Here is a 23,091-nt window from a genome sequence, read left to right as displayed (position 1 = left end):
GATGCTAATATATGCATATTATTAGTAGTATTGGATAGAAAACACTCTGAGGTTTCTAAAACTGTTTGAATTATGTCTGTGAGTATAACAGAACTCATATAGCAGGCAAAAACCTGAGAAAAATCCAACCAGGAAGTGGGAAATCTGAGGCTTTTAGTTTTTTAACTCGGCCCCTATTGTAGATACAGTTATTGGTTATGTTGCACTTCCTACGGCTTCCACTAGATGTCAACCGTCTTTAAAACGTTGTTTCAGGCTTCTACTGTGAAGTGGGACCGAATGAGAGAGGAATGAGTCAGGTGTCTGGCAGATTGCCACAGGCTCCGAGGAGCGGTCACGAGAGAGTTAGCTCTCGTTCCATTGCTTTACTACAGACATAGGAATTCTCCAGTTATGATAAAAACATCCTAAAGATTGATTCTATACTTAGTTTGACAAGTTTCTACTGGCTGTAACGGAACTCCGACGTTCGGCTGGACCTGAACGCGCTTTTGGATTTGTTTACCAAACGCCCTAACAAAAGAAGCTATTTGGACATAAATGATGGACATTATCGAACAAAACAAACATTTATTGTGGAACTGCGATTCCTGGGAGTGCATTCTGATGAAGATCATCAAAGGTAAGTGAATATTTAGAATGCTATTTTTGACTAATGTTGACTGCGCAACATGGCGGATATTTATTTTGGCTGGTTTGGGTTCTGAGCACCGTGCTCAGATCATGCTTTTTCCATAAAGTTTTTTTGAAATCTGACACAGCGTTTGCATTAAGGAGAAGTGTATCTAAAGTTCCATGAATAACACTTGAATTTTCATCAACATTTATAATGAGTATTTCTGTGAATTCATGTGGCTCTCTGCACAATCACCGCATGTTTTAGAACTACTGAACGTAACGCGCCAATGTAAAATTAGATTTTTTTTATATATAAATATGCACTTTATCGAACAAAACATACATGTATTGTGTAACATGAAGTCCTATGAGTGTCATCTGATGAAGCTCAAAGGTTAGTGATTAATTTTATCTCTATTTGTGCTTTTTGTGACTCCTCTCTTTGGCTGGAAAAATGGCTGTGTTTTTCTGTGAGTTGGTGGTGACCTAACATAATCGTTTGTGGTGCTTTTGCTGTAAAGCATTTTTTAAATCAGACACTGTGGCTGGATTAACAAGAATTGTATCTTTAAAATGGTGTAAAATACTTGTATGCTTGAGGAATTTTAATTATGAGATTTTTGTTGTTTTGAATTTGGCGCCCTGCACTTTCACTGGCTGTTGGCGAGGTGGGACGCTACCGTCCCACATATCCCAGAGAGGTTTTTAAGGTGAGTGTTCCTCTCTCTGAGCTTTTGTAGGCCCAATGGCTGTTTCCCCGTCTCCTCACTCCGCTGCCGCCCACCTCTGCCACGTTGTTCTCAACACCAGTTTAAATCAATATAGCCTATTGTTTTCTAGAAATCGGTACCAGAAGTTTGCCGGTCCTCCCTTGTAAAAAGGCTATTTTAGGCTTAGGGGTTAAGGTTAGGGTTACAATTAGGGTTAAGGTTTAGGGAAAATAGGACTTTGAATTGGTCCCCAAAAAGTCCTCTCAAGTATAGCAGGGCAGGTGTGTGTGTGTGTATACACATGTATCCATGAGTGTGTGCGTTCGTGTGTCTGTGCGTGCATGTACGCTTATGCGCATGCGTGTGTATGTACATGTATGCATGCATTCCTGAGTGTGTTATGGTTCCCACCTGTAGGATGTCCTGGTTGATGGCCGTATCCATGGTGATGGTCTGTTCTTGGGGCTGTGACTGGTTCCCCTCCCCTGTCACCTGCTCTGACAGCTCTAGGAGCTGCTGGATCACGTCAGTCACCACCTCGCTGCCCTCTGACCCCGCAACGCCCTGACCCGACTCCTCCACCTCCTACGGGACAGCGAGGAAGGGTGTGAAGGTGGAGAGAATGAGAGGAGAAAAGGGAATACTGAGAATGGAAGAGGTTAGTGTATCTGAGCAGCGTAGAGCATTTTCTATCTTTCGTTTTTTGCAGTGCATCATTGATAAGCAAACATTTTTTTTATGGAAGCCTAGTTTACCTAATTACTAGTGAACCTGAACACCTGATTTTCAAGGTTCCATTTACTTACAAAAACGAGAGGCTTTTTTATATTGAGCTCCCTCTGAAATAATCACATAAGAATCTGCATGTAGTGGTAGAGCTACAGGGAGGTTCCAGTGTGGGTGTGTGTATGTCTGATCCCTCAGCATCAAGCTAGCTGCAGCGTGAGGCAACAAACTGAATGCAGAGGTCAGAAACCGAATCAGGAGAAACTTCCAGAAGTTCACATCATCTGCATGCACTCGCTCACCTGTGTGTTGGCCGATTCCTCAATGAGTAAGATGTGCATCTTGCTGATGTGGGCGTTGAGACTGCCCAGCTTTTTGAACACACAGCTACAGTCCATGCATGGGAACAGTGGCACTCCCGTAAGCTGAAGAGACACATATACAGGAAACAAAGTCAGTATACACACACAACTGTGATTATTACTTTATATTAAATGAGCTGTTAAAGGCCTAAATGCTTTCATTGGGAATTAGCAGAAAGCTACATATTCTTTTATATTAAAATTAAATGATTTTACATTAGGTAAAAAATAAACTACCTAATACCATGTCATTCTAATTTAATACCAACTAAGATGTACACTGAGTGTACAAAACATTAGGAACACCTTCCTAACATTGAGTTGCACCCCTTTTGCCCTCAGAACAGCCACAATTCGTTGGGGCATGGACTCTACAAGGTGTCGAAAGCGTTTCACAGGGATGCTGGCCCATGTTGAATCCAATGCTTCCCACAGTTGTGTCAAGTTGGCTGGATTTCCTTTGGGTGGGTTCTTGATACACACAGGAAACTGTTGAGCGTGAAAAGAACTGGAATGCTGCTGGGTTTGAAACTCAAACCGGTGCGCCTGGCACCTATTCCCATACCCCATTCAAAATGACACCGAAATCTTTTTTTGTCCTGCCCATTCACCCTCTGAATGGCTAACATACACAATCCATGTCTCAAGACTTAAAAATCCTTCTTTAACCCGTCTCCTCCCCTTCATCTACAATGACTGAAGTGGATTTAACTGACCATAAGGGATCATAGCTTTCACCTAGGTTCACCTGGTCAGTCTATGCCATGGAAAGAGCAGGTGTTCCTAATGTTTTGAACAATCAGTGTATACATTATACATATGTTATCTTCAGCCAAGACAGATATTACAAATATCTATCTTCTGATTATTTTAAAAGCAAACTAATATAAGGCAGCAATTAGGAGGATAGAGAACAATTTCATGCAAAAACCTTGAGATAATCTAAAAACAATCCCACTTCCCTGTCCATACTCCAGATGCTGTTATGAAATGCATTCCCACTCACATCCGACTTTAATATATTCATAAAGCCCGTTCATAAAGCCGAGGTCCTTATTGCCAGAGTAGGCTGAAGGACACTCGTGAGAATCACATGCATTATTCAAAAAAAAGTTGAATAAATATGATTTGGGGCTTTCGGGGCAGATTCAAATCAACTCACCGCATCATTGCCAATTAGCACTGATGGACAACAACACGCTACAGGCGCTCTTTAGAATCTCTTCCCCATTCGTTTAAAAATGGTCGGTTGATAAAACGATCACATGTATTTGTTGTGAGGGGTGGGGAAAATTGAAAGGCTATCTGATTGAGTTGGCCCCTCAATAAAAAAGGACGAAGCCTCACATTTGCATGTCCTCATTTGCATCGATGTAAGTAATGGTGACTACTGGACACATATTCGATGAAAGTAGCACTCAGATCCAGAAGAGCATACAGCCAGTCACTCAAAAACGGCTGCCTATAAAACACCAACTCCTCGACTCCTCATACTGAATAATCCAGACTGCTTTTCATTTAGGATCATTATTTTCCACATGGACCGTCAAACATGTGAAAATATCACATTAGATGTGTGCAATGTTGCTACATCAGTAATAGAAGCTTCTGTTTCATAAGAATGTCCTATATTATTTCCGTATATCTAACTGATTAAAGACAAAGGGGCAGGGGGGGGGCGGGGTCAAAGGTCAGAAGACACAAGACCCACCTTCACATCAAATCCATTTCCTACCATTGACAATGTATGATTTTGTCTGTGATCAGAATGCATGAAGAGGCATTTTTTAAATGAACAAGCTCCGTTGCAGACAGTGTAATAGAATGTAAGCCTTATTTTCTGAGTGGTAAAATGCGACAGCAGATCATGAACTATTGCAGCATTAGTCGGGATCCATCCATCGATCTGTGTGCCCTGCCCTGCATCCCTGACGGAGTCATCTCTTCATGTGCCATTACCTATTCATGACCCCACAGAGCTGCCTCTCCATCGAGGCTACAGGAGCTGGGAGCTATCCTCGCTCTCTCTTCCTCTCCATTAGTCGCCTTCATTTTCTATGGGCCTGCAACCGACGGAGGAGTCATGCTTTTCTATGGACATTACAGGATATTGAGGGAGCCTAAAATGACCTGGCTGGCATATAATAGAGAAACAGCCAGGTCTTGCGTTCAGCTAGATGTCTCATAAGATACATTTTCGAATGACATAGGCACATAGGTAACGAGGACAATTAACAGTAATTTAAGCTCATTCTCTGTCTAGGAGACATTTTTGACGTGCAACAGAGTCTTGCTCTATTGAAGCAATTGAGCCGGGAGGAGGGTGACCGTGTGTGGGAGTAAGTGAGAGAGAGAGAGAGCGAGACAGGGGGGCCTGTCCAGAGACCCTTACACCATGCCCAGACAGGACGCGCACAAATATATTTTGTCCCCCCCACACCAAACGCGATCACGACACGCAGGTTGAAAAATCAAAACAAACTCTGAACCAATTATATTAATTTAGGGACAGGTCAAAAAAAAAAAAAAGCAGTTGCTAGCTAATTTGTCATATTTAGCTAGCTTGCAGTTGCTAGCTAATTTGTCATATTTAGCTAGCTTGCTGTTGCTAGCTAATTTGTCCTGAAATATAAATGTTGAGTTGTTATTTTACCTGAAATACACAAGGTCCGCTATTCTGACAATTAATCCACACATAAAACAATCAACCGAATTGTTTCTAGTCATCTCTCCTCCTTCCAGGCCTTTTCTTCTTTGGACTCTATATTGCGATTGACATCTAACTTTCCTAGTATTACCACGACGACCGACCTCAGTTAATCTTTCAATCACCCACGTGGGTATAATCAATGAGTAGATGGCACGTGGGTATTTGCTTCTATAAATCATTGAGGAGATGGGAGAGGTGGGACTTGCACCGCGTTCAGCGTCACAAATAGAACTGACTTCTATTTTAGCGCTTGGCAAAACAGACACTCGTTCGCGCATGTGAGTAGTGTGGGTACAATGATTGAATAACACGTATGTGTACATTTATTGTGTACATTTATTTTGCAAAGCGAGTGGTGTGGTCAGCATTTTAGACTCTACCCTAGACGGTATATACAGTGGGGTCCGAAATTATGCACACCCTTGATAAAGATCAGTGGTGGAAAAAGTACCCAATTGTCATACTTGAGTAAAAGTAAAAAAGGTACCTTAATAGAAAAATACTACTTGAGTAGTACCAAGTATTTGGTTTTAAATGCACTTAAGTATCAAAAGTAAATGTAAATCGCTAAAATATACAGCACCAGTCAAAAGTTTGGAAACACCTACTCATGCCAGGGTTTTTCTTTATCTGTACTATTTTCTACATTGTAGAATAATAACGAAGACATCACAACTATGAAATAACACATATGGAATCATGTATTAACCGAAAAAAAGTGTTAAACAAATCAAAATATACTTCAGATTCTTCAAAGAAGCCACATTTGCCTTGATGACATCTTTACACACTCACCTGGAATGCATTTCAATTAACAGGAGTGCCTGTTAAAAGTTCATTTCTGGAATTTCTTTCCTTCTTAATGCATTTGAGCCAAGGTAGGGGTGGTATACAGAAGATAGCCCTATTTGATAAAAGACCAAATCCATTTTATGGCAAGAACAGCTCAAATAAGCAAAGAGAAATGACAGTCCATCATTCCATTAAGACATGAAGGTCAGTCAATCTGGAAAATGTAAAGAACTTTGAAAGTGAGGTCTCAAAAACCATCAAGTGCTATGATGAAACTGGCTCTCATGAGGACCGCCACAGGAAAGGAAGACCCAGAGTCTGCTGCAAAGGATAAGTTCAGCAGAGTTAACTGCACCTCAGATTGCAAGTAACAGACACATCTCAACATCAACTGTTCAGAGGAGACTGCGTGAATCAGTCGTTCATGGTCGAATTGCTGCGAAGAAACCACTACGAAAGAACACCAATAAGAAGAGACTTGCTTGGACCAAGAAACACGAGCAACGGACATTAGACCGAAGGAAATCTGTCCTTTGGTCTGATGAGTATAAAATTGAGATTTTTGGTTCTAACCGCCGTGTCTTTGTGAGACGCAGAGTAGGTTAACGGATGATCTCTGCATGTGTGGTTCCCACCATGAAGTATGGAGGTGTGATGGTGCTTTGCTGGTGACAATGTCAGTGATTTATTTTGAATTCAAGGCACACTTGACCAGCATGGCTACCACAGCATTCTGCAGCGATACGCCATCCCATTTGGTTTACACTTAGTGGGACTACCATTTGTTTTTCAACAGGACAATGACCCAAAACACACCTCAAGACTGTGTAAAGGCTATCTGACCAATGCGAGTGATGGAGTGCTGCATCAGATGACCTGGCCTCCACAATTACCCGACCTCAACTCAATTGAGATGAGTTGGACCAGAGTGATGGAAAAGGAGCCAACAAGTGCTCAGCATATGTGGGAACTCCTTCAAGACTGTTAGGAAAATATTCCTCATGAAGCTGGTTGAGAAAATGCCAAGAGTGTGCAAAGCTGTCATCGAGGAAAAGGGGGGCTATTTTGAAGAATCTCAAATTTGGTTACTACATGATTTCATATGTGTTATTTCATAGTTTTGATGTCTTCACTATTATTCTACAATGTAAAACCCTAAAATTAGTCGGTGTGTCCAAAGTTTTGAATGGTACATACCCACACACGTTACACACACACACACACACACACACACACACACACACGTTAGCTTGTAGACACTTTGTGGACAACTTTGAGGATCAGACAGGTGAAAGTTATTTGCCAATAATAATTCCACCCAGCCTACTGATTAAAGACAAGGGCAACAGAGATGTGCCAGGTGATGTAGTTAGTTGGTTGTTTACCTCAGAGTGCACTCTCTGGACGTGTGAGTGCAGGTTGCCCTTCTGCGAGAAGGAAGCGGGGCAAAAGGTGCAGAGGTGGGGCTTCTCTCCCGTGTGCCTCACCATATGGGTCTGCAGCACCACTTTCTGGTTGAAGGCCTTGCTACAGTGGCTGCACTTGTACGGCCGTTCGCCTGGGTGGGAGAGGAGAGAGAATAGGAGGGAGAGAGGACACAACTCAATACACCTGGGTGGTATAGATCAGTGGTTCCCAAATTGTGGGTCAGCAGAATTATTAAAAGAACTCAGTCAGGTGTTCAACTTACTTTTGAACGTTGTAATAGTAGAACGCACAAGGTGCAATTTCGAAATAGGGTATTGCATCATCAGTTTTCCTGTTGTCATGTCAGTCATTGCATACTTCAGAGAGCTATTTATAAGACATTTCAATCTCAACTAGCCAGCTAACGTGTTTTTGCCCATAGATTTTGTTGTAATGCTCGAGTCACTCACGAGGGGCTGTGAGTTCTCTGGAAAATAACGCATGACTTGGAATGTGTGAAACGAACCTTCCCCGGAGTTACATTACTCTCCAGAGAATGCATAGAGTCCTGAGGTGATCATCTATTTTATACCATGGCTATAATTTAACGTATTTGCCCGTAGAGATGTGACAACATTCACTGAAGTAGCTAGCATGTTTACTAGCTAGCTAGATAGCTAGAGTAGTTGCCTTGGTAACCAAACAATTAGACTTGCTAGCTGATATCCTAGCTTGCTATTATGAAAATCGAACTCAACAATGCCATTGATATTTTTAATTCGACTTTGGCTTTCAAAAGCAGCTAAAAAAAATAGAACATGTAAGAATGAACTACATTGCCATTGAATTATACCATGCAATTATAGGGAAATAATGCACGCTCTAGAATGCCATTCAAGCCAATCAGAAACAAGTACTCAACAATCCCATGGTATAAAACTCATTATAAACTCGGTGGTTTGAGCCCTGAATTCTGATGGACAGTGTACCACGGGTATGACAAAACATTACATTTTACTGCTCTAATTACATTGGTAACCAGTTTATAAAAGCAATAAGGCACCTCAGGGGTTTGTGATATATGGCCAATAAACCACGGCTAAGGGCTGTGTCCAGGCACTCCACGTTGAGTCGTGCTTAAGAACAGCCCTTAGCTGTAGCCATACACCTCATCGGGCCGTATTGCTTAAGTATACCTCGTTGGTGAGGTGTAACACACAATACTCAATACACCTGGGGGGTACAAAGGAAAAGGAGAGAGAAGAAGAGGGAGAACGCACCACTAAATAGACCCATTCCCAGCACACGATACACTGACGTCAAGCACAGATGCGTGCGGCAGTAAGAAATCCATCGCCATCTGTGCCCATTGAACATAGCCTAGATTTACGTTTTTATTACCTCTAAACAAAATACTTCTTGCTTGAACAGTCGCTAAGATTATATTTGGTTGTGATCTTTGGAAATTGTTTTATTTAGGATGCAGCAGTTGTTAGCTAGAATGCTAACGCTCATTGATATAGCCTGTAGCAAAAGCTAGCAAAGAGACATTTTACTGGTTGAAGTTGAACTTAGGACACTAAAGAGGCCTTTCTACTGACTCTGGAAAAACACCAAAAGAAAGATGTCCAGGATTCCTGCTCATCTGCGTGAACATGCCTTAGGCATGCTGCAAGGAGGCATGAGAACTGCAGATGTGGCCAGGGCAATAAATTGCAATGTCCGTACTGTGAGATGCCTTAGACAGCGCTACAGGGAGACAGTATGGAGAGCTGATCGTCCTCGCAGTGGCAGACCACGTGTAACAACACCCGGACAGGATCAGTACATCCGGACATCACACCTGCAGGACAGGAATGGGATCACAACAACAACTGCCTGAGTTACACCAGGAACACACAATCCCCCCATTAGCTCTCAGACTGTCCGCAATAGACAAAGAGGCTGGACTGAGGACTTGTAAGCCTGTTGTAAGGCAGGTCCTCACCAGACATCACCTGCAACAAAGTCGCCTATGGGCACAAACCCACCATCGCTGGACCAGACAGGACTGGCATAAAGTGCTCTTCACTGATGAGTCGCAGTTTTGTCTCACCAGGGGTGATGATCGAATTCGCGTTTATCGTCAAAGGAATGGGCGTTATACCGAGGCTTGTACTCTGGAGCGGGATCGATTTGGAGGTGGAGGGTCCGTCATGGTCTGGGGCAGTGTGTCACAGCATCATCGGACTGAGCTTGTTATCATTGCAGGAAATCTCAACACTGTGTGTTACAGGGAAGACATTCTCCTCCCTCATGTGGTACCCTTCCTGCAGACTCATCCTGACATGACCCTCCAGCATGACAATGCCACCAGCCATTCTGCTCGTTCTGTGTGTGATTTCCTGCAAGACAAGAATGTCAGTGTTCTGCCATGGCCAGCGAAGAGCCCGGATCTCAATCCCATTGAGCACGTCTGGGACCTATTGGATCGAAGGGTGAGGGCTAGAGTCATTCCCCCCAGAAATGTCCGGGAACTTGCAGGTGCTTTGGTGGAAGAGTGGGGTAACATCTCACAGCAAGAACTGGCAAATCTGGTGCAGTCCATGAGGAGGCAATGCACTGCAGTACTTGTTGTTGGTGGCCACACCAGATACTGACTGTTACTTTTGATTTCGAACCCCCCCTTTGTTTATGGACACATTATTCCATTTCTATTCATTCACGTCCGTGGAACTTGTTCAGTTTATGTCTCAGTTGTTGAATCTTGTAATGTTCATACAAATATTTACATGTGCTAAGTTTGCTGAAAATAAACGCAGTTGACAGTGAGGACATTTCTTTTTTTGATGAGTTTATAATGCAGTTGATTTGCGATGACAAACATTAATGTTAAGCAAGACATTCATACGAGCCTTAAAATCAAATTATAATCCAAAGTACTGTGAAATGCACTCATAAGTAAGCTTTTTGTTGATGCCGTTCTATTAGAACTACCCCTTGTTCTGCCACCAACTTGCACGCGTCACCCTCATGTCACAATGTTTGCAAACGCAGAAAGGGGTCTATATCCCATAGGAAAACCATTGCTTACATTTACATTTTAGTCCCGAGATGAGGATTATTTAAGATACAGTTTGAAGAGGTAGGGTTTCAAATGTTTTCGGAGGATGGGCAGGGACTCTGCTGTCCTAGCTTCAGAGGGAAGCTGGTTCCACCATTGGGGTGCCAGGACAGAGAACAGCTTAGAGTGGGAGGGCCAAGACATCTGAGGTGGCAGAAAGGAGTGCCCAGGTTGGGGTGTAGGGCTTGAGCATAGCCTGACGGTAGGGGCAGTTCCTCTTGCTGTTCCGTAGGTAAGCACCATGGTAGTAGTGGATGCGAGCTTCAACTGGAAGCCAGTGGAGTGTGCGGAGGAGCGGGGAGACATGAGAGAACTTTGGAAGGTTGAAAACTAGGTGGTCTGTAGCGTTCTGGATAGGTTGTAGGGATTTAATGGCACAAGTGGAGGCCAACCAATAGCGAGTTGAAGTAGTCCAGACGGGAGAGGAGAGTGGCTGGATTAGGACCTGCGCCGCTTCCTGTGTGAAGAGCAGTTTCGTCTTGTCTAAGTTGAGCTTGAGGTGGTGGACTGACATCCAAGTTTAGATATCTGCCAGGCACACAGGGATGTGTGTCGACAACTGGGTGTCAGAAGTGGTGAAGGAGAAAAGTAGTTGAGTGTCATTCGCAAAGCAATGATAGGAGAGAACATGTGAGGATATGACGGAGCCGAGTGACTTGGTGTATAGAGAGAAGAGGATAGGGCCTAGAACCGAGCCCTGGGGGACACCAGTAATGAGAGTACGTGGGGCAGCCACAAATCCTCTCCACGTCATCTATTAAGAGCGGCCTGCAAGGCATGATGCAAACCACGAGTGCACAGAGCATGAGACGCCCAGCCCTGAGAGGGTGGAGAGGAGGATCTGATAGATCTATCTGCTGCCTTTGACACCGTGAACTAAGAGGATGAGAACAGAGGAGAGAGAGTCAGCTTTGGCAGTGCGGGGAGTCTCCGTGACACAGAGAAGAGCAGTCTTGGTTGAGTAACCCGTCTTGAAGCCTGACTGCTCAGGGAGATCTGAGTTTAGCTAAACTGAGAAGCCCACAGGGACTAAACTGTCTTGCTTTAGACAATGAGGATACAGAATCAGAGCAGAGGTGGATACTTAGCTGAGGATACCGGATTTAGTTTCAGTTAGCTAACTGAAGCCTGCAGACTGAGCTTGAAGCACCATAGCTCCCCTCAGCACATCCCCTTAATGTGCTGTTTGAGATTCAGAGCACAGACCAACCATCTCCAGCACAACATTAGTCATCCATCCAGCCCACAAATTAACATTAAGATGAAGTGGCACGGAGGGGCTCTGTGAGGAAGGATAGCTGAAACTCTGAATGAACTCAGAGGAGTCTGGGCTTAATGTGCACTTATCTCAGGTGATATGTCTGAAAGGAAATCAGTAGGTGTATTAGGAGGAATGGCAACTTTTGAAAATGTTACATTTATTTCAAATCAAATCTAACAATTCCCCAACAACTACCTAATACACACAAATCTAAAGGGAGGAATAAGGATATGTACATATAAATATATGGATGAGGGGCATAGGGATGGTACAATAGACGGTATAAGGTACAGTCTATACATATGAGATGAGTAATGTAAGATACAGTGGAGCAAAAAAGTATTTAGTCAGCCACCAATTGTGCAAGTTCTCCCACTTAAAAAGATGAGAGGCCTGTAAGTTTTGACATAGGTATACTTCAACTATGATAGACAAAATGAGAAAACAAATCCAGAAAATCACATTGTTGGATTTTTAATGAATTTATTTGCAAATCATGGTGGAAAATAAGTATTTGGTCACCTACAAACAAGCAAGATTTCTGGCTCTCACAGACCTGTAACTTCTTCTTTAAGAGGCTCCTCTGTCCTCCACTCGTTACCTATATTAATGGCACCTGTTTGAACTTGTTATCAGTATAAAAGACACCTGTCCACAACCTCAAACAGTCATACTCCACTATGGCCAAGACCAAAGAGCTGTCAAAGGACACCAGAAACACAATTGTAGACCTGCCCCAGGCTGGGAAGACTGAATCTGCAATAGGTAAGCAGCTTGGTTTGAAGAAATCAACTGTGGGAGCAATTATTAGGAAATGGAAGACATACAAATCAAATCAAATTTATTTATATAGCCCTTCGTACATCAGCTGATATCTCAAAGTGCTGTACAGAAACCCAGCCTAAAACCCCAAACAGCAAGCAGTGCAGGTGTAGAAGCACGGCCACTGTAGAATACAAGACCACTGATAATCTCCCTCGATCTGGGGCTCCACGCAAGATCTCACCCCGTGGGGTCAAAATGATCACAAGAACGGTGAGCAAAAATCCCAGAACCACACAGGGGGACCTAGTGAATGACGTGCAGAGAGCTGGGACCAAAGTAACAAAGCCTACCATCAGTAACACACTACACCGCCAGGGACTCAAATCCTGACGTGTCCCCCTGCTTAAGCCAGTACATGTCCAGGCCCGTCTGAAGTTTGCTAGAGAGCATTTGGATGATCCAGAAGAAGATTGGGAGAATGTCATATGGTCAAATGAAACCAAAATATAGCTTAACATCATATCTACTGTGAAGCATGGGGTGGAAACATCATGCTTTGGGGCTGTTTTTTCTGCAAAGGGACCAGGATGACTGATCCGTGTAAAGGAAAGAATGAATGGGGCCATGTATCGTGAGATTTTGAGTGAAAACCTCCTTCCATCAGCAAGGGCATTGAAGATGAAACGTGGCTGGGTCTTTCAGCATGACAATGATCCCAAACACACCGCCCGGGCAACAAAGGAGTGGCTTCGTAAGAAGCATTAAGGTCCTGGAGTGGCCTAGCCAGTCTCCAGATCTCAACCCCATAGAAAATCTTTGGAGGGAGTTGAAAGCCCGTGTTGCCCAGCAACAGCCCCAAAACATCACTGCTCTAGAGGAGATCTGCATGGAGGAATGGGACAAAATACCAGCAACAGTGTGTGAAAACCTTGTGAAGACTTACAGAAAACATTTGACCTCTTATTGCCAACAAAGTGTATATAACAAAGTATTGAGAAACTTTTGTTATTGACCAAATACTTATTTTCCACCATAATTTGCAAATAAATTCATAAAAAATCCTACAATGTGATTTTCTCGATTTTTTTTCTTCTCATTTTGTCTGTCATAGTTGAAGTGTACCTCTCATCTTTTTAAGTGGGAGAACTTGCACAATTGGTGGCTGACTAAATACTTTTTTGCCCCACTGTATGTTAACATTATTAAAGTGGCATTGTTTAAAGTGACTAGTGAACCATTTAATTAAAGTGACCAGTGATATGAGTCTATGTAGGCAGCAGCGGCTCTGAGTTAGTGTCTTGGAGGGCTGGTAGTTTGCCCCCGGTGATGCATTGTGCAGACCGCACCACCCTCTGGAGAGCCTTGCGGTTGAGGGCGGTGCAGTTTCCGTACCAGGCAGTGATACAGCCCGACAGGATGATCAATTGTGCATCTGTAAAACTTTGTTAGGGTTTAGATGACAAGCCAAATTTCTTCAGCCTCCTGAGGTTTAAGAGGTGCTGTTGCGCCTTCTTCGCCACACTGACTGTGTGGGTGGACCATTTCAGTTTGTTTGATGTGTGAGCCGAGAAACTTAAAAAACTTTCCACCTCCACTACTGTCCCTTCGATGTGGATAGGGGGTGCTCCCTCTGCTGTTTCCTGAAGTCCACAATCATCTCCTTTGTTTTGTTGATGTTGAGTGAAAGGTTGTTTTCCAGACACCACACTCTGAGTGTCCTCACTTCCTCCCTGCAGGCTGTCTTGTTGTTGTTGGTAATCAAGCCCACTACTGTTGTGTCATCTGCAAACTTGATGATTGAGTTCGAGGCATGCATGGCCACTCAGTCATGGGTGAACCGGGAGTAAAGGAGGGGGCTGAGCACGCACCCCATTGTGGGGTGGGGCCCCAGTGTTGAGGGTCAGCAAAGTGGAGATGTTGTTTCCTACCTTCACCACCTGGGGGGCGGCCCGTCAGAATATCCAGGACCCAATTGCACAGGGCAGGGTTGAGACCCAGGGCCTCCAGCTTGATGATGAGCTTGGAGGGTACCATGGTGTTGAATGCTGAGCATTAGTCAATGAACAGCATTCTTATTGGTGACCATCTTGAAGCATGCAAGACAGCAGACTGGGATTGGAAGAGATTGAATATGTCCGTAAACACACCAGCCAGCTGGTCTGTGCATGCTCTGAGGACACGGCTAGGGATGCCGTCTGGGCCAACAGCTCTGTGAGGGTTAACACGTTTAAAATATATTACGTCGGCCACAGAGAAGGAGAGGGGGGGTGCGGTCCATGTTAGTGGGCTGTGACGGTGGTGCTGTATTATCCTGAAAGCGGGCAAAGAAGGTGTTTAGTTTGTCTGGAAGCGAGACGTTGGTGTCCGAAATGTGGCTGGTTTTCTTTTTATAGTCCGTGATTTCCTGTAGAACCTGCCACATACATCTCGTGTCTGAGCCGTTGAACTGCTACTCCACTTTGTCCCTATACTGACATTTTGCTTGTTTGATCGACTTGCGGAGGGAATAACTACACTGGTTATATATTCGGACATATTCCCAGTCCTCTTTCCATGGTTAAGTGCGGTGGTTTGTGATTTCAGTTTTGCAGTAATGCCGCCATCCATCCAGTTTCTGTTTAGGGTAGGTTTTAATAGTCACAGGGGGTACAACATCTCCAATGCACTTCCTTATAAACTCACTCATCGAGTCAGTGTATAGATCGATGTTATTCTCTGAGGCTGCCGGGAACATTTCCCATTCCGTGTGATCAAAGCAATCTTGAAGTGTGGATTCCGATTGGTCAGACCAGCATTGAATGGTTTTTTAAAATATTTTTTTATTTTTATTTTACCTTTATTTTACTAGGCAAGTCAGTTAAGAACAAATTCTTATTTTCAATGACGGCCTAGGAACAGTGGGTTAACTGCCTGTTCAGGGGCAACCTTGTCAGCTCGGGGATTTGAACTTGCAACCTTCCAGCTACTAGTCCAACGCTCTAACCACTAGGCTACCCTGCCGCCCCTAGTCACAGCTACAAGCTGCAATCAATATGCTGAATAGAATTTAGGTAGCCTTGTTCTCAAATTTGCTTTGTTAAAATCCCCAGCTACAATAAATGCAGCCTCAGGATATATGGTTTCCAGTTTACATAGAGTCCAGTGAAGTTCCTTGAGGGCTGCCGTAGTGTCTGCTTGGGGGGTATATACACAGCTGAGAATTCTCTTGGGAGATAATATAGCCAGCATTTGAATGTAAGGAATTCTAGGTCGGGTGAGCAGAAGGACTTGAGTTCCAGTATATTGTTACGATTACACCATGAGTCGTTAATCATGAAGCATACAGCCTCGCCCATCTTCTTCCCAGAGAGGTGTTTATCGCTGTCTGCCCTACGCATGAAGAAGTCCGGTGGCTGATCTGACTCCGACAACGTATCCCGAGAGAACCATGTTTCCGTAAAACAGAGAATGTTACAATCTCTGATGTCTGTCTGGAAGGCAACCCTTGCTTAAATTTCATCTGACTTGTTGTCAAGAGAATGGACATTGGTGAGTAGTATACTTGGAAGCGGTGGGTGGTGTGCCCGTCTACAGAGTCTGTCCAGGAGACCCCTATGTCTGCTTCTTCAGTGGCACCTTGTTTTGGGACGGCTTCTGGGATTAGATCCACTGTCCTGGGTGGTTGTCCGAATTAAGGATCCGATTCGGGAAAGTCGTAATCCTGGTCGTAATGTTGGTAAGATGATGTCGTTCTTATATCCAATAGTTCTTCCCGGCTGTATGTAATATCACTTAAGATTTTCTGGGCTAACAATGTAATAAATAATACATTAAAAAAACAAAATACTGCAGTTTCCTAAGGACTTGAAGCGAGGCGACCATCTCTGTCGGCACCTTCTTAGCATCATGCGTGTGTGTGTGTGTGTGTCAACACAGCTGTCAGTAGCTGTGTATGACGCTGTGGGTTTAAACAGGGTCACTCTCCTCACCACTGGCAATATACTTTTGTATGTATTCAGTAGTGTATGTGGACACCCCTTCCAATTATTGGATTTGGCTATTTCAGCCACACCCGTTGATGACAGATTGAGTACACAGCCATGCAATCTCCAAAGACAAACATTGGTATCAGCATGGCCTTACTGAAGAGCTCAGTGACTTTCAACGTATCACTGTCATAGGATGCCACCTTCCAGCTGCCTCGGTCAACTGGAAGTGCTGTTATTGTGAAGTGGAACTCATCAACACTCACTACCGGGTTCCAAACTGCCTCTGGAAGCAATGTCAGCACAAGAACTGTCCGTCAGGAGCTTCATGAAATGGGTTTCCATGGCCGAGCAGCCGCACACAAACCAGAGTTCACCATGCGCAATGCCAAGCATCGGCTGGAGTGGTGTAAAACTCGCCGCCATTGGACTCTGGAGCAGTGGAAACACGTTCTCTGGAGTGATGAATCACGCGTCATCATCTGGCATCCGACAGACAAATCTAGATTTGGCGGATGCCAGGAGAACGCTGCCTACCCCAATGCATAGTGCCAACTGTAAAGTTTGGTGGATGAGGAATATCGGTCTGGGGCTGTTTTTCATAGTTCAGGCTAAGCCCGTTAGTTCCAGTGAAGGGGTATCTCAACGTTACAGCATACAATGACAGTCTAGATGATTCTGTACTTCCAACTTCGTGGCAACAGTTTGGGGAAGGCCCTTTCCTGTTTCAGCATGACAATGCCCTTTTTTTTATTTTATTTAAATTTCACCTTTATTTAACCAGGTAGGCTAGTTGAGAACAAGTTCTCATTTGCAACTGCGACCTGGCCAAGATAAAGCATAGCAGTGTGAACAGACAACACAGAGTTACACATGGAGTAAACAATTAACAAGTCAATAACACAGTAGGGAAAAAAAGGGGAGTCTATATACATTGTGTGCAAAAGGCATGAGGAGGTAGGCGAATAATTACAATTTTGCAGATTAACACTGGAGTGATAAATGATCAGATGTACAGGTAGAGATACTGGTGTGCAAAAGAGCAGAAAAGTAAATAAATAAAAACAGTATGGGGATGAGGTAGGTGAAAATGGGTGGGCTATTTACCAATAGACTATGTACAGCTGCATCGATCGGTTAGCTGCTCAGATAGCAGATGTTTGAAGTTGGTGAGGGAGATAAAAGTCTCCAACTTCAGCGATTTTTGCAATTCGTTCCAGTCACAGGCAGCAGAGTATTGGAATGAAAGGCGGCCAAATGAGGTGTTGGCTTTAGGGATGATCAGTGAGATACACCTGCTGGAGCGCGTGCTACGGATGGGTGTTGCCATCGTGACCAGTGAACTGAGATAAGGCGGAGCTTTACCTAGCATGGACTTGTAGATGACCTGGAGCCAGTGGGTCTGGCGACGAATATGTAGCGAGGGCCAGCCGACTAGAGCATACAAGTCGCAGTGGTGGGTGGTATAAGGTGCTTTAGTGACAAAACGGATGGCACTGTGATAAACTGCATCCAGTTTGCTGAGTAGAGTGTTGGAAGCAATTTTGTAGATGACATCGCCAAAGTCGAGGATCGGTAGGATAGTCAGTTTTACTAGGGTACATAGCGTATGACTATTATATTTTAGTGGATGTTTTGGTAGATTTTTTTTAAAGGCGATATGCCATATCTATTTCAACACATTTTACAAGGGGAAAATGTAGAAACATGTATGGGACAACTGTATGGCCCTGTTGTATTTCTCAGGGCAAATGTGGCCTTTGCCTCCTGTGTATTAACTAGGTTGGTGGCACCTTAATTGGGGAGAACGGGCTCGTAATAACAACTGGAGCGGATTGCTATAAAATACATCAAACACAGGGTCTCCAGGTGTTTGATGCCATTCCATTCACTCCGTTCCGGCCATTATTATGAACCGGCCATTATTATGAACCGTCCTCCCTTCAGCAGCCTCCTGTGACAGAATCCTTAGTAGGTGCAACAGTGAAAAAGGAGTCCTTGTTGATAAGAGACAAGGATATTCCCAATCATGGTGGAGACCCCTGGTGTCCAACAGTGATACAGCATACTGACTGGGCCTAGGGCTGAAGAGGCCATTATTTCATCTCATGCTCTCCAATTAATTTCCTTTCTGAAGTTACCAACTCCAAATCTGAGTCTTCGGTCGTGTTCATTAGGCATGAAATGGAAGAAAACATACAAACAGGGAAGGACTCATTTTCAGTTGCAAAATGTTTTTCAATGTTTTCTGATGCGTACCATAATGAACATGACCCAGCTGTCTTTTGCTTACCTGTGTGTATTCGTGTGTGTCGAACGAGCTGGCTGGGCTTTTTAAACGTCTTCCCACAATGCTGACAGCTGTTGGTAAATCCACTGCGATCAATATTCTTCTTGTAGTTTCTGGAATTCGAGCTGAGTGGCCTGACGGAAAAAAACAAGTGCAGAGAAACAGAAATCAACGCAATGTGGAAACAGCCTTTGGGTCAGGTTGTTCTTTTGAAACACAATTTAACTGCTGGTCCTCCAAAGGAAAAATAGGAATCAGAAAGACACAGGGAGATAAGAGGCACCCAGTACACTTAGTAATGTGTTGCTAAACAAGCACTTTAGACAACAGTATCAATAAACCTGAGACCCTCTGTGCTACTGTCCCCTCGCTCTCTAACCTCATCTTGATGTGGGTCTTGGTGTGCTCCTTGAGCTGGCCCGCCATCTTGAACTCCTTGCTGCAGGTCTTGCAGGTGTACACCTTGGCCCCAGACAGCTCTTTGCGGTGCTCCTCCAGATGCAGCATGAGCTGACTGTGGAGAATGAACTCGTCGCCACACTCTGTACAGATCAGATTCTAGAGGAGGAGAGGGGGAAAGAACAGAGGCGGAGAAAGAGACGAGAAGATGAGGTCACAGACAAGAGGAGGAGGACGGAGAAGGACCCCAATTCAGAAGACATGCATGTGCTTTAGAAAGCTGTCACCTATATAAATTATATGTGTTATCATTATTATTATTATTATTATGAGCAGGTTGTGACCTGATGTGAAAAAGTCCACAGATATTTAGTAATTAATTGAATAAATAAGATAATTAAAAGTAGTAGCCACCAGCTACAAATTACATTTTAAACTTCGATAAACCATATTTCACAGTAGATAGAAGACATTCAATTTTTTTTAATTACATGTTTGAATGAGTTCAATCATATTTTTTTATTTTACCTTTATTTAACTAGGCAAGTCAGTTAAGAACAAATTCTTATTTACAATGACGGGCTACCGAGGAACAGCCTTGTTCAGGGGCAGAACGACAGAATTTTACCTTGTCAGCTCGGGGATTCGATCCAGCAACCTTTCAGTTACTGGCCCAATGCTCTAACCACTAGGCTACCTGCCGCCCCATACCACTGATTGACTGACCTCCTCCTTCTCATGCAGCATGATATGGGACTTGAGACTGGCCACGCGGGAGAACTTCTTGTGGCACACCGGGCAGGTGGGGTTGGAGGTGGCGTGTGTGGACTTGTGGAGCGTGAGGTTGAACTCCACGTTAAACGTCTGGGCACACTGGTCGCACCGGTGAGGCTGGAAGGGAGAAAGAGAGAAAAGACAGTGAGTAAGTGAGTGAGTGTACACAAGGGAGTGACTGTGTGGGCTGCGGGTAGCCTAGTGGTTAAGAGTGTTGGGCCAGTAACCGAAAGATCGCTGATTCAAATCACTAAGCAGAGCAAGTGAAAAATCTGGAAATGTGCCTTTGTACGGCACTTAACCCTTATTGATCCTGTATGTCACTCTGGATAGGACTGTCTGCTAAATTACTTTAAAGTATTTTTTAAATGTGACTGAGTAACTGAGTGCTACAATAACAAATAGTCCGGACAGTATATTTTCTCTCCTGCTATAATTTTCAGGCAAATGTCAGTTGGTCTGCGTGGCTGAAGGTCTTATTTCCTGGGTATGTTTTCTAATAAATTTATTTATTCAATAACTCTTGTCAGTTGCATTTGCTCTCTAGTGGCACTACATTTCCCTCATACATGGGGCTATTTGTCTTAAGAGGATGTTACCTCTGTCTGTCTGACTGTTTGCTCACTGGCCTGCAAAGAGGCTCTCTCACTCTTGATGGCTGAATAATGAATAGTAAACACAAACTTAAATCTACTCGTGCTGTATCTCTGTGGACAAGCTACAACTGTTGTCTGAGGACAACTCATCCGTGTGTCGGGCAGAAACATCAGTAAAAGGATTAGGCCTATATGCTGGTACTTTTTGGGGGGTTCTTCACCTTCATCAACAATGGATGTAACGTATATCTAGTGTTTTCACATGCGGCACACCATTCATACATACACAAAATCAATCATGTGAATGAAGTACATTTCTATCCATATCAAATGAGATCATTAAGGTAGGTCTGTACTAGCCTGGTCCCAGATGGGTTTATGCTTTTGCTTACTCCATTGTCATTGTCAAGCTAAACATTGGCATGACAATTCCATAAGGGGTTGGCAAAAGAGCAGAAAGAGACCGGCACCCAGGCTAGGTCTGTCCAGCCTATGTCGTATCAAACGGCCTCGTCTGGCCCTTTGCACTATGCTTGCCTTGTCGTTGGCCTCATGGTCGCGCTGGTGCCTCTGTAGCTGGCTCTCAGTAGTGAAGCTCTGGGAGCAGACGGTGCACTTGTTGTCCTTGGAATCTCCATGCCTGTAGTCCTGCTTGGCTCCAGATATACCCTCTGTTGACAGAAAGAGAGAGGGAGACAAAAACATTATAATTACCATCATATTACCATGGTGCTCATAATTAGGTTACTTAAACGGTATCTGCAATTTCCCTAATGCTTTGGTCCACCAGCCTATTTCCCAGCAGATTCAAGACCGTAAAATATTAGGTTTAGGGTTTGCAGGGTTCTCCCCAGGATTTGTTTAACAGTGTGATGCTGCCAAGTCTGGCAATGGGGGGGGGCAGCATTTGAACATCTGCAACTGCCATTTCATGTGATCTAGAGAAAATAATGGCCTTATATGATAACAGTTTTAAAAAATATATATAAATAGTGGTGCAGCCAGTCCACAAGGTGGCACAGCACATCTTACATTAGTTGGGGAAAACCCTGGGTTTGTATGCATTTTTCAGTTTGATTGATGTGTGATATTTAGAACTAAACGAATCCAAATAACAAGCAGCCAAGCAATGGAATAGCCCTAATAAATCACATTTTATTGTAATTTTCATATTTAAACTAAAAAGAGGGTTAAGACAAAGAGACAGATCATCCACTAATATGTTTTGGCCTATTATGCTAGCCTTTATCTGGTAGCCAAATCAGGTAATGGGCAGGCCTACATGGGGTAACAGATACGAGCCTGTCCCAAATCACTACAAACCCCTTCCCCTTGGTACTAGCCTAATCTTTCAATGTTTGCAAATCTGAAAGGTCTGGATAGGTAGCCTACGCAGTGCAGTGGTGATGCTACCACCATATTGATACACAAGACCAGGTCAGGCTGATCTTACAGATCTGCAAACATTGAAGGATTAGCGCCAGATGCATGGGCTAGGGAGCAAACAGGGAGTTCAGTTTCAATAGTATGCACAATGGTCAATATGATTTGTTCTTTAAGTCTATGAAATTAGTGACCAGGGGCCACATAAAATGTCAGGGGCCAAATTTGAATATCAGGGGGACTATGAGTTCTTTCCGGATTGGGCCTACTTTTTATGACAACTGTTGCAATCTCATAATTGCACTTCACTTGGTCATTTTGCATATATGTATAGGCCTGTATAATTTCTGGAACTACTACATGTGCCCAGCTCATTGATAGAAAATTAGAGGTACACAAGTTGTTTTTGAAATATGTCGCTGTAATTATATCCAAAGCCATTGTGCATGTTACGTGTAATGGGGCGGGTCATATGTCGTGGTGGTGGTAGTAGGCTACAACATCACGTGACTCCAAGTTTACTGTGACATGTTTGCGCATAGAAGAGTTTCCACCGCAATTGACCCCAGAAATATCCCTCCTTGTCGAACATATTTTGTTTTGTCGACAATTGATTTTGAACCATTTCATGTGTCTGAAGGTACAAACTCTGCCTTCCTGGCATGCCCGGAGAGCAAATCAAGTGCACTATAGGCCCAACGCTGACCAGTTGGATGGCTAAGATTACAGTGTCTGCAGTAACATAGCAGGCATATAAGTAAGCTACAGAAAAGTCAATACTGTGAGATTTCAAAAACTTTTAAAGCCATTACTAGAGACTGTCAATGAATACATCAAAGAGCTGCCGTTTTTATGAGTGAGTCCTTGTTTTTACTCCGCACTGTCAAAAACTTTTATAAGCCATAAAAATGTAGGTTCATCCTACTTCCACTCGCGCTACAACCAACACGGAGTTGTAATGAGTAGGAAATTGTATCAATAGGCTTGCATTATTATTAGCAGCTCGGGTCTTTAATTATTTTTCTTTCTCTGTTCATGGGAGTAACATGAATTTGTGCATGAAGCAGAAATAATGCGGTGCGACTCGAGTTTCACCATCAACTGGAAGACTGTCACTTTTTGGTCAGTGTCAGGGGTGGAAAGGGAGTGGAGGGACATTGAGAGGCAGACCTTAAGTCTGCCCTCTCTCTCCACTGAGACTGGCCAGATGCAGGCACCATCAGCCCAGTA

At 43.7% G+C, this 23,091-nt stretch overlaps 1 protein-coding gene across 1 annotated transcript in view; it reads right to left on the bottom strand.

Annotated features, from left to right (window-relative positions):
* Positions 1-23,091, bottom strand: part of LOC115114267 (zinc finger protein 236-like) — an 86,748-nt gene that overhangs the window by 62,156 nt on the left and 1,501 nt on the right. Inside the window, exons 2-8 of the mRNA XM_065010894.1 lie at positions 21,016-21,149; positions 19,835-19,999; positions 19,089-19,267; positions 18,713-18,843; positions 7,304-7,476; positions 2,357-2,479; positions 1,740-1,913 (exon numbers count right to left, since the gene is read on the bottom strand). Of these exons, the coding sequence (XP_064866966.1) occupies positions 1,740-1,913; positions 2,357-2,479; positions 7,304-7,476; positions 18,713-18,843; positions 19,089-19,267; positions 19,835-19,999; positions 21,016-21,149 (1,079 nt within the window). The remainder of the gene's footprint in view (positions 1-1,739; positions 1,914-2,356; positions 2,480-7,303; positions 7,477-18,712; positions 18,844-19,088; positions 19,268-19,834; positions 20,000-21,015; positions 21,150-23,091) is intronic.

The sequence above is a fragment of the Oncorhynchus nerka genome, linkage group LG3 (genome assembly GCF_034236695.1).
Source record: "Oncorhynchus nerka isolate Pitt River linkage group LG3, Oner_Uvic_2.0, whole genome shotgun sequence".
Taxonomy (NCBI): Eukaryota; Metazoa; Chordata; class Actinopteri; order Salmoniformes; family Salmonidae; genus Oncorhynchus; species Oncorhynchus nerka.
Note: the sequence above shows the minus strand (reverse complement) of the source record. Positions and strands in the feature narration are given on the sequence as shown.